Source organism: Hordeum vulgare, chromosome 4H (assembly GCF_904849725.1).
Source record: "Hordeum vulgare subsp. vulgare chromosome 4H, MorexV3_pseudomolecules_assembly, whole genome shotgun sequence".
Taxonomy (NCBI): Eukaryota; Viridiplantae; Streptophyta; class Magnoliopsida; order Poales; family Poaceae; genus Hordeum; species Hordeum vulgare.
The window spans coordinates 273008635-273019729 of NC_058521.1; the positions used below are offsets into that span (position 1 = coordinate 273008635).

General features: G+C 48.3%; 1 protein-coding gene across 2 annotated transcripts; it reads right to left on the reverse strand.

The window, feature by feature from the left end:
• Window positions 1-775: 775 nt before the first annotated feature.
• LOC123448510 (transmembrane protein 87B) lies at window positions 776-9570 on the reverse strand. Of its 2 annotated transcripts, XM_045125425.1 has the most exons (6): window positions 9266-9342; window positions 8795-8903; window positions 7633-8569; window positions 7099-7194; window positions 1401-1537; window positions 776-1163 (listed from the first exon to the last, which is right to left on the reverse strand). In XM_045125425.1, exons 2-6 carry the CDS (start codon window positions 8800-8802, stop codon window positions 992-994), a joined length of 1350 nt encoding a protein of 449 aa, XP_044981360.1. In that variant the 5' UTR covers window positions 8803-8903; window positions 9266-9342; the 3' UTR covers window positions 776-991. The 2 variants fall into 2 exon arrangements, with proteins under 2 accessions (XP_044981360.1, XP_044981359.1); XM_045125424.1 differs by lacking the exon at window positions 8795-8903 and having other exon boundaries at window positions 9266-9570.
• Window positions 9571-11095: the final 1525 nt, after the last annotated feature.

Below are 11095 nucleotides of genomic sequence, written 5' to 3' on the forward strand. Positions count from 1 at the left end.
AACAACCAGTCACAGTCCACAGTCCCTTGCAAATCAACCCAAGTCCTTCACCTATTGTGACCAGCCTTTTGATGTAGACGATTGGCTCCATGACATGAACAAGCATTTTCAGTGCAACAATATCAGGTTTGAGGCCTATGTCAAGTTTGTTTCAGTGCAGCAATGTCAGGCATGAGGGCTCTGTCAAGTTTGTAACTTTCCAACTATGAAAATCCATGCTGATTCCCTGCTCAAAAAACATATGTATCCATGTCAGCAGGTCCTTCCGGTCATGCCATTGCCTAACGTTCGAATGCAGGTACCAGCTTGTGTTCTTGATCATCGTATTGTCCCTCGTGATGACAAGAATGTGATGCAAGTGATGATTAAGTGGAGCCTTTTGCCTAACGCATTGGCCAAATTGGAAGATTTTGAGCTCCTCAAGCAAGAATTCCCTCACGCTTCGGCTTGGGGGCAAGTCAATTTTCGACAGAGAGGGATTGCCAGCAGTACAAAGGCAACAACTGATGACCGAGATGCGACAACTAGTGATAAGCTACATAACAGGCCGCCAGAAGAAGCTGTGTGGAGGCCCAAGCGCAACATAAGATCAGATCCTCACAAACTGCCACAGTTCATGGTACCTTAGGAATTCAACGAGGTGCTTCGTCAACGGTTCCCATTGGCACCAAGTTCCCATCAGCGCCAATCAAGGATGGGGCTCCTCAGTGGTTCCAATCAGCGCCAATCTAGGGTGGGGCTCCTTCTCAAGACAGGGGCAATGTCACGCTCGCACTTCAAAGTCAAGCACCGATCCACCCCAACACGGGTCATCACACTTCCACGGTGTAGTAAGAATCACACGCTTCTAAAACAAAACCTGCCTAATAGGGTAAGAACATCAGAGGAGACCGAATCACCAAAAAAAAAACACTCGAAACCGGGAACATCCTCCCTCCAACAAACCACTTGTTTCTGGGTACATGGGCACAAGGACATCAGGGAAGAAATACTATTCTCTTTTGTCCTCTTCAGCCTCATCATCTTCCAAGCTGAAAGCACTGGTAGCACCAACATTTCTGTCTTTGTCGATTTTTACCATCCCTACATCACCATCAAACCCCTTTGTCAGAGGCTGAGCCTCCTCAACATCATCATCGACAGCTTCACCTGAATATGCATATCTGGACAAAGGAATCATGTGTTAGTTTGAGAGTAATTCCTAGTTAACAGTTAACTTATGACCTACACCCTTTGTTCCTGAATATAAGATATTTTGGCAGTTCAATTTAAACTGCCAAAACGTCTTACATTTAGAAACAATGGTAGAATTAAACAAACCTAGATTATGCCTCTTATATGTAGTAAACAGATTATGCCTCTTACAAGGCTCCAGACCATTGAAGAAGCAAAATATCTACCTTTGTGAGCTTTGGGAAGGTGCCCACAAATAACATATCACAATAAGCAAAACAAATGCAAGAACGTCCCAGAAGGCTGTTATGATCCAGGCACTCTGCCATCTCTCACTAAAGGGATCTGTTGCTTTGAAATAGACCTGCAAAATAAAGCCATAATAAGACGACTGGTACCAAAAATCAAGGCAGAGACCTTCATATTAAATAAGACCTTCAGATTAATAGACCTGCAAAATGAAGCCATAATAAGAAGACTGGTATCAAAAATCAAGGCAGTGACCTTCAGCTTAATGACTGTTGAACAACGATCAGCTAGAAGAACTCAATTTGCAAACAGACCATAATGAAAATTTTATCTCTCCAGTTCATGATAATATTTGGCGCAAACGCCAAAAAATGGTGGAGATAATAGCGGCTCATATATTTGCATATTTTTATCAAATCTATCAGCCTATGAACAATGCCACATGTGTGTTGTGGATCAAAACTGCATGCTGTCCATCAATCTATTTCATTTCATGCCTTTGGTAGCCAGATTAACAAGCATATACGAGTGAAAGCTCATTCATTTAGACACAGATATCACCAAGGAGACATGTTGATATACAAGACCTATCACAATATTGTATTATTAAAACTAATATTCCTTCTACGTACAACTTATCCAGTGTCTTATAAGACTAATGACGTGTGATGTATACTATTCAAAATTTGCAACCCTGGCAAACATTTGAACTTCCTAAACGTACAGTTTCAATTTTTAGACAATTGATGTTAGGATTTGGAAAGCAAGGGCCTATTCGGATCTCGTCCTGCTCCACGCTCCACAAACTCCGTGCGTGGAGCCAGGCCAAACGACCTAGCTCCAAGAAGCCAGCTTCGAGAAGATGTCCTGGGCTGCATTGTAATTTGGAGGAGTCCGGGAAGCTGGGAAATCCCAGCGCCATGAAAGTTGATGGAACGATCCCCCAATACCGCCAAGTGGAAAATGGATGGTTCGGTAAATTTCAGCAAAATTACGTTGGACTGCAACTAAAGTAGTCAAGCCGGCCTCACGCCACTCAACCAGCCTCCCGTTTGTCACTCCACTACCATCCCGCAACCTCGACAACGCCCAGCCGCCACCCCGGCCACTTCCTCTCCTCCTGGGGCGCCGCAACCAGATCCAACAGAACGCCTAACCCCACCAGCCAGTCGCAGCACGAACATCATCAGCACAGAAGATGGGTTGCCAAAAGAAGATGGCACATCAAGAGAATAAAGCATTGCGCAGAAAATCATAGTCCACGGCAACCGTCGGCGAAAGAAACTCGGCGGATAAGGCACGATGGACGTAGATCGACAATGCAAAAGAAGTCGAGGAAATCCTATAGAAAACAACAAGGGCAAGTAGGCCTCAAAAGTTGCATAGAAAGGATCAGGACCAGAGGACCGGAGAAAGGCTGACGGACTAAGGTATGGTGGACTCGCATGGCATGAGAAAACACAAAATATCAACGGATCTGTTGGTGGACACAGCGGAAATAAAAAAAAAAGCACATGCTAGATGAAGATGCGATGGCAGAGGAAAAACTAGCGGCAAAGGCAGCAGAAGAAACATGAGTTTTTTTTTGTTTTTGTTTTTTAAACTGTGGAAACCAGATTTATGGTGTGACTAGCAGCACCACATGGCTGATAGTAGCACTACCAGCAACGCACAACAGGAAACACAGTAGATAATCCTGCAGGCAAGCGCATCAATCTGGATGGAAGACCTGCTGGCAGGGTGGTTGACTTCTAGCGGCCACCCGGGGCTGTGAGGAGACGTTGCAGCGGAGGGAAGCAGCGGGGCCGGCGGCCAGGAAGTCGACGGCGGCGTACATCCTGGAGGGAGTAGCGGCCAGTGCAGGCACCTGTGTCTGTATCGATCTGGCGGCGACAAGCACCCGCTCTTCGGGGCCCTCCTCGACGAGGTATCCCATCCCTTGCCGCGTCGACCGCTTCGTCCACGTCGAGCGCCTCATCGACCGCGACCTCGGCGTGCAGGGGCCACCAGCTCGTCGACCTCAACTACGGCGCCACCACCGCAGCACGAGACCTGCAAGATCCACCGAAATAAGGAGGGAGGCGGCGGGATCTGGCGGCGGCTGGGGGCGCGAGATCCAGCGGGATGAGGCGGCGGCGGCTGGAGGCGGATGGCTGCTGGATCCGAGGCAGGAGACCGGCGCGACCTATGGCGTCTGGTCCTGGACGCTGCAACTCGTTGGTCCTTCGATGGTGCGCAAGAGACCCGGACCCTCACCCCCAACGAGCAATGGCTGCACAAGCAGTTGAGGCTGGTCCACCTCGGCCTGGCCTCCCTGGAGCGCTCCATCGCACGCCAACGGTCGCGCATCACCATGCTCCAGGACGGGGACGCCAACACCTCGTTCTTCCATCGACAATGCACCTACCGCAGGCAGAAGAACAGAATCCATACCCTAAACGTTCATGATCGGATTCTTACGGACCAGAGGGATATGGTGGAGGCGGCCTTCGAGCACTTTGACGCGCTGTTGGGCACGCCGGTGGAGCGCGACTGCGCGCTAGACCTGGAGCAGCTCATCGAGCCTCGCGACCTGCTCGACCTCGACGCGCCCTTTGGGGCCGACGAGATCTGGAACGCCGTGAAGCGACTACCGGCCCGGAAGGCGCCTGGCCCAGATGGATTCACTGCCGGGTTCATCCGCGCCTGCTGGGATATTATCCAGCACGACTACGTCGCCGTGTTCCAGCAGCTCTACGAGATGCGAGGGCGAGGGTTTGGCCGGCTCAACCAGGCCCTCCTCACGCTGATTCCAAAGCGACCCGACGCGAGCAGTCTTGGGCGACTATCGCCCAATAAGCTTGATACACCTCGTGGCGAAAACCTTCGCCAAGGTTCTGTCCTTGCGACTCGCGCCAAAGCTGAATGACCTGGAGAGCCGCAACCAGAACGCGTTCATCCCCGGCCGCAGCCTCCACGACAACTTTGTCCTTGTGAGGCAATCAGCCCGGATGTTGCACCAGCTGGGAGCACCACGAGTGCTGCTCAAACTCGACCTAGCGCGCGCCTTCGACTCCATAGCTTGGCCCTTTCTGTTCGAGGTGTTGCGCCCGTTCGGGTTCGGAGATAGATTCCTGGAGTGGCTAACAATCTTGTTATCCACGTCAAGCACTAGGGTGCTCGTCAACGGGGAGCCTAGCCCTCCCATATGGCACCGGCACGGGCTTCGCCAAGGTGACCCGCTATCGCCGCAGCTGTTCGTCCTCGCCGTCGACGTGCTGGGAAGGCTGGTCAAGCGCGCTGTTGATCTGGGTATCCTACAACATCTACATCCACGTCGCGCCATCCCAGCGATGTCCCTCTACGCGGACGACGTAATGCTATTCTGCCACCCCGTGCGATGCGACATTACTGCAGTCAAGGAGATGCTGCTACTGTTTGGGCGAGTGTCAGGACTGCACGTCAACTTTGGTAAGAGCTCCGCAACACTCTTACGGTGCAACCAAGAAGAGGCTGGACTGATTGTTCTTCACCTGGGGTGCCCAATCGTAGAACTGCCCATCACATATCTCGGCATCCCGCTCACGGTGCGACGACCCACTGCGGCGCAGCTGCAACCGGTCGTGAGCCAGACTGCCGATGCACTGCCGGCATGGAAGGCGCACCTCACAAACCGCGCCGGCCGCCTCGCGTTGGTAAAGTCAGTCCTCGCCGCGATCCCCATCCACCAGCTACTCGTGCTCGCCCCGCCCAAGTGAGTCATCAAGCAGCTCGAGAAGATACAGAGAGGATTCCTATGGGCTGGAAGAGCCGAAGCTAAGGGAGGGCACTGCCATGTCAATTGGCGACGCGTATGCCGGCCTATCTCCCTTGGAGGCTTAGGCGTACGCGACCTTGAGCGTGCTGGGCTTGCATTAAGGCTGAGATGGCTATGGTTTTCACAAACAGACATAGATCGCGCATGGGCTGGGCTCGACCTTCAGTTCTCAGCCACCGAGCTTGCGCAGCAGGACAGATGCTGGACTGCAGACCGCCTCGCCCGTCGCGGCCTACAGCACCATCCGCGATGCCTTCTATGCGACCAGGCCTTTGAGACTATCCACCACATCATCATTGCATGCCCATTCACCCAACAGATTTGGCACGAGGTCCTCGCATGGTTTCGATTGCCACTAGGATGCCCCAACCAGGAGGACTCGCTGCTGGACTGGTGGAACCGCGCGCGACACAACACCCCCCACCCACAGCGGAAAGGGATGACATCCATCACCCTGCTCCTACCCTGGATGGTATGGAAGCACCGCAACGATTGCGTGTTTGACAGGGCACAACCCCCCATTGCTGCACTAATGTCAAAAATCAAGGAGGAGGCTACCTTATGGGCACGGGCTGGAGCCAAAGGGCTTCGGGTTATCCTACCGCAGACATGGGATGTACACTAAGTAGCATTAGAATGCTTGTATCCTGCCTCCTAGGAGGATTGTAACAAACTCTATCTTTTCAATATAATGAAACGCAAAGGTCCTTTGCGCTTTCTCGAAAAAAAAAAGAGCTCAACCACTGAGCTGCACAACTCCTTTGATAATATTAGCACGCGTTTTCTGAGAGGAATCCAGGAGTCTGACGTCAGAAGGCTTCAAAAGGATGAAAGGAGGCAAGGCGACGGGCCTTGGTTATATCCCCATTGAGATGTGGAGAAGCCTCGGAGATATGGCAATAGTATGGCTAACTAAGCTTTTCAACCTTAATTTGGGGCAAACAAGATGACAGAAGAATGGAGGCAGGGTATATTAATACCAACCTTCAAGAACAAGAGGGATGTTCAAAGTTGTACTAACAACTGTGGATTTAAGTTGATGAGCAATACATTGAAGCTATGGGAGAGTCATTGAACATCACTTAAGCGGAATGACAAGCATGACAAAAATTCAGTTTATTTCATGTCTGGCACGTCAATCATGGAAGTCATTTTCTTGATACGACAACTTAGGGGGGATACAGGGAGCAAAAGAAGGACCTGCATATGATGTTCATTGACTTGGAGAAGGCTTGCGATAAGATACCACGGAATTTCATGTGGTGGGCCTTGGAGAAACACAAAGTCTCAACAAGTACATTACCCTCATCAAGGACATCTACGATAATGTTGTGACAAGTGTCCATACAAGTGATGGCGCCACTGATGACTTTCCTATTAAAATAGAACTACACCAAGGGTCAACTTTGAGCCCTTATCCTTCTGCCTTGATGATGGATGAGTTCACAAGGGATATTATTGAAACCAATACTATCACAGTAGTGGGCTGCCAAACCATTTTTCACATGTCATTGATGTTTATCTGAGCAGGCCAAGATGATGCATGTCCGTGCATTGAGTGTGATAGGTTGTCTTAGCGTATACATATGAGGATGCCGCGGTCCATCTACGGAAGCAGCACAGCAAAGCGCAAGAAATGCTTCTAGTTTCTTGCTATATCCTGTGATCCCCACACCTATGAAGGATGGGACATCACCCAAGGACATGTTGGAGGCAATATTTCCTAAGAAGGCAAGTACAGACAACATTTTGATGTGTTCGATAAAAACATATACTTCCTTAGAATTACATTAATGAAGTAAATATTTAATCAAATTATGAAGTACAGTCTGAAGCTGTCACAATTTTTATTGTGCATGTATATAATGGGATTTACAGACCTCATAGCCAATCCAGACAACTGAAGCTATTACAGAGACCGCCAGTGCATTCGTAAACTTTCTGTATGTATCCAATTTCACAGAACTCCTCCTTGCCTGGTGAATAAGATAAGAAGAAAGCTTCAGTAGCAACACAAATAAACAGCTTTCTAAATCAGGATACAGCATGCTTGCTAATAAACTTTCAAACAATTAATAAACTATCCATCTTGCCCTCTTTCTAGACAGACTTATTCCAGAAATCGACTCCTCGTGGGGAATCCACGTTAAGCCAAAAAATTAGGAACTCGGATGGTTTAAGAAATAAACTATTACACATGGGCGGCCCATAACTGGGGGTTTCTAGCATACTAATCACTCACTAGACCTAAGTTAGATATGTCCCCTTAGGGAATTGCTAGTGCAACACTTTCCTTTTACCAGTATGCTAGAGCAATACTTGAGTCACCAGGGAGTAACTAATAGGTTTCACAAACCAAACAGCAGAATAACATAATATGACTTTACAATAACATTACAACATATGTTCCTCACCTGTAGTTTCTCGAGAGTGCGGGAAAGAGAAGTGAAAATCCAAAGTATGAGAAAAGCATCCAAAAATGCATCAGGAAGGACAAGGAAAAGCTTTGCTTTGCCTGAGATGTCATTAATTGTTCCAACATTTTCGGAAATATCCAGTAATTCAGAAGCCAGAAAATATGTAAGCCCAAGGAGTAAAACCTTAGAGGTGAGCCCTCCTAGAGTTGGGCGAACAACACCGTATCCCATCGATATAGAAAGGATCAGTAGACGGGAAACTGTTTTTCTGATGGCACCAACAGTTACAACCCAAGTTGTAATTCCAACAGGCCGTACACCGCTGCTGTTGAAGTTTAAATACTCGAAGTACCATAGTGTCATCTCAAATAGGCCAAGAGCAATTACTAGTGTGATCCAATTCTGTATTGGCAGTATATCCCTCCAAAATCTGATGTAATTGCTAAACCAGACAACCATGACTAATAGATATGCCAGCGACATAAAAACATAAAATCTCATCAGAGGTGCCATTCGTCCTGGTAGGTACCCCCCAGGATTTCTCCAGATTGTCTTCCCACTCATAGCAAGGCCCCTTAGTTTTGGATCACAAGAAATGAAGAACAAGTTGTACATGCCTGTCTTCGTAATGTGAACTTCCTCGTCATCCAACTTCACAAAAAGGTGATTAGCACTGAAGTGTGTATCTATCACGACAGGCCAATCTGGATCATCAGAAGATGGCCTCCTGATTACTTCACCTTGTTTGCAGCCCTCTAGTTTAGCAAGGTCAGGGGTGCAACAAATGGACCTCTGTCCACCATAGGCAGAACCCCCAATGTTATCCCTGTCAGCTGCTTCAAATAAAATAGCTTGCACCAAGCCTGTACTATGTGCCATTTTTGAATGTGATTCTGCCGATTCTGCGTTCCTCCAGAAAGTAACATTCACAAACCTGTAACAACATCCAGAAAGTAACACTCACAATTCTGTAACAATATCCAGCCATCTAGTTAACAATAAATTCCAAACCACTCCGCTTATCAAAAGAGCATACTACACTTGATTAGTAAGCTCACATCTACAAGGTTCAAAGCAGTTACAAGCCAATTGGCAATCCAGAAAAGAAAAAGAGTCAAAACACTGAAACAGAAAGAAAACTGGCAGTAAAAGTGCATACTTCATCATGTTGATCTCACCAACATCATCTCAATACGACAGAGGCCAACACAGGCATCAATAACTCTCGAATTCTGTGCATAATGAACTGAAAATTACAATCCTAAATCCTGCACAGGTAGAAATAGAATAAGATGCCACCGCAAACACAACTAGGACAGGAAACCAAATGCAAACAAACAAATAGCCGCACGGTGAGAAGAATGTGGGTTGCAGGCTTGCAGCTTGCAACTATTAGCAATCCAAATTTTCCTTGAGGCACATGGGAGCAAGCTAAAATGCTTAATCCACGAGAAACCACGTCATACTCGAATTAACTGTCAGTGAGCAAGCAAAGCAATGCTAGAGTCGCTATTCACAGCCCGCCCAAACGCAACGCATCACACAGAGAAGCACACACTCTAGGCACCGCAGCAGTTTCCGGAAGAAACAACAGCCAATTGGGGTCCACTAACACAGGACGAGGCCTTACTTGATGAAGGAGGAGGCGGGGGCGGCGAGATCGGCCCCGTCGGCGACGATGCCCTCGCTGCCGCCGGACAGGAGGAAAGCGTTACCCACCTCGCGGAACGACTCGCGGCCGTAGGTGTGGATCGACGCCTCCGCACGGCCCCACCACCCGCCGCCGGCGGCAAGCACGAGGGCCGCCAAGAGCGCGCTGAGGCGAAGGGGGTGGGGATCCATGGGAGGCGCCAGAGATCTCGAGACCAGGGCCAGCGGCGTGTGGGTGTGGGGCGGGTGGTAGATCTGGGATTCTCGCACAATCCAACCCCTCCACCCGAGCTTTTCACAAAATCTTTGACCCGTTTGTTTTACAATCCTACCTAATTACTTCCTTCGTTCCTAAATATAAGACCTTTTAGAGATTTCATTACATATTATATACATATATATGTAGTCATATTTTAGAGTATAGGTTCACTTATTTTACTCCGTATGCAGTCTATAATCAAATCTCTAAAATGTCTTATATTTCGAAACAGAGGGAGTAGATCCTAACAAGATACGATTATAAAATAAATGAGGTTCAAAGATTTTCGAATAAGTTGAATAAGGGTTAGATAGAATTGTAAAATAAATGGAAGTCAAAGATTCTGGCAGAAACTCGTAGGGGTCAGATTCTAAGAGAATCCCCACATTCTATCAAAAGAATTTAGCATTTTCATCGGAAGCACGCAGGACCCGACATACAGTAAAGAAGACGGGAAAGAGGCGAGCAGATAATATCGCTCGGCGCCGACGCGGCGGCCCAATGCTTCGGCTCGTCGCGTCCAATCCGTTGGATATGAGCCACGCGGTCATTGGAACGTGAGGAAAAAACGATTTGCTTGAAAAGGATCGAGATGGACCTAGAGGGGGGTGAATAGGTACAGTTCCAAATTTTAATAATTACTTAGCAATTTTAGGCAAAGGCGCGGAATATGAGCGTGAGCCTAATAATTGCAATGATAAGGAATAAGTTATTTAGAGTGAAGTAAGGCAACCGGTAAACAATAATCAAATGCAAGTACGTAATAAGGATTAACACAAGTAGAGAGTTAGGGTTAGGGATAACCGAAACTCCAAGAGAGACGAGGATGTATCCCGATGTTCACTTCCTTGGAGGGAAGCTACGTCACCGTTAGAGGGGCGGATGTTACCACGAAGGCCCACCAACGCCACGAAGGCTCACCCTATTCTCCCTTTGAGATAACTCCACGAAGGCGTTTCTCAACCACTAGTGGTAAGCCTTGAGGTGGCTTCCAAACCTTCACAAACTTTCCGGGGATAATCACAATGGTTTGATTCCTCTCCGAAGACTCCTACCGCCTAGGAGTCTCCAACCTCCAAGAGTAACAAGATCACGGGGATTGCTCAAAACTTGCTCAAATCACAAATCACTTTGGTGGAGAGGAGGAGAAGGAGACGGTCTATCTTTTGATTGGAACAACACTCAAAGGGGCTCACAAATGCTCTTGGGATCTAAGATTGGGTGTAGGCAAGAGTGAGTGAGGAGAAAGGTGTTCTTGTAAGTGTTCTAGCTGTGTTGAACACCCTCACACGAAGTGTGAGGGGGTATATATAGTGGGGAGAGTAAAACAGCCGTTGGAGTCACTTAAGTCTGACACTGGTCGGACATCCGGCAGTTCTCGGATGTCCGGACTCCCACAAGGGGTCGGACGTTCGACAGGGGTCGGTCGTCCGAGGGATGTAAATATATCTGGAACCACTGTGTAGTTGAACAGGGACTGGACGTCCGGAGGAAGCCGAAAGTCCGAGTTATTCGACTCAAACTTCTCTCGTGCAAGATTCCGGATTTTCG

What these genes read in the sequence shown, in the direction of transcription:
- LOC123448510 (XM_045125424.1), bottom strand. Translation starts at nt 9,477, where the DNA reads ATGGATCCCCACCCCCTTCGCCTCAGCGCGCTCTTGGCGGCCCTCGTG. An exon ending in CCCGCCTCCTCCTTCATCAA is followed by an intron (nt 8,570 to 9,265) that starts GTAAGGCCTCGT and finishes ATGTTGTTACAG; the next exon opens with GTTTGTGAATGTTACTTTCT. An exon ending in GCACTCTCGAGAAACTACAG is followed by an intron (nt 7,195 to 7,632) that starts GTGAGGAACATA and finishes CTTATTCACCAG; the next exon opens with GCAAGGAGGAGTTCTGTGAA.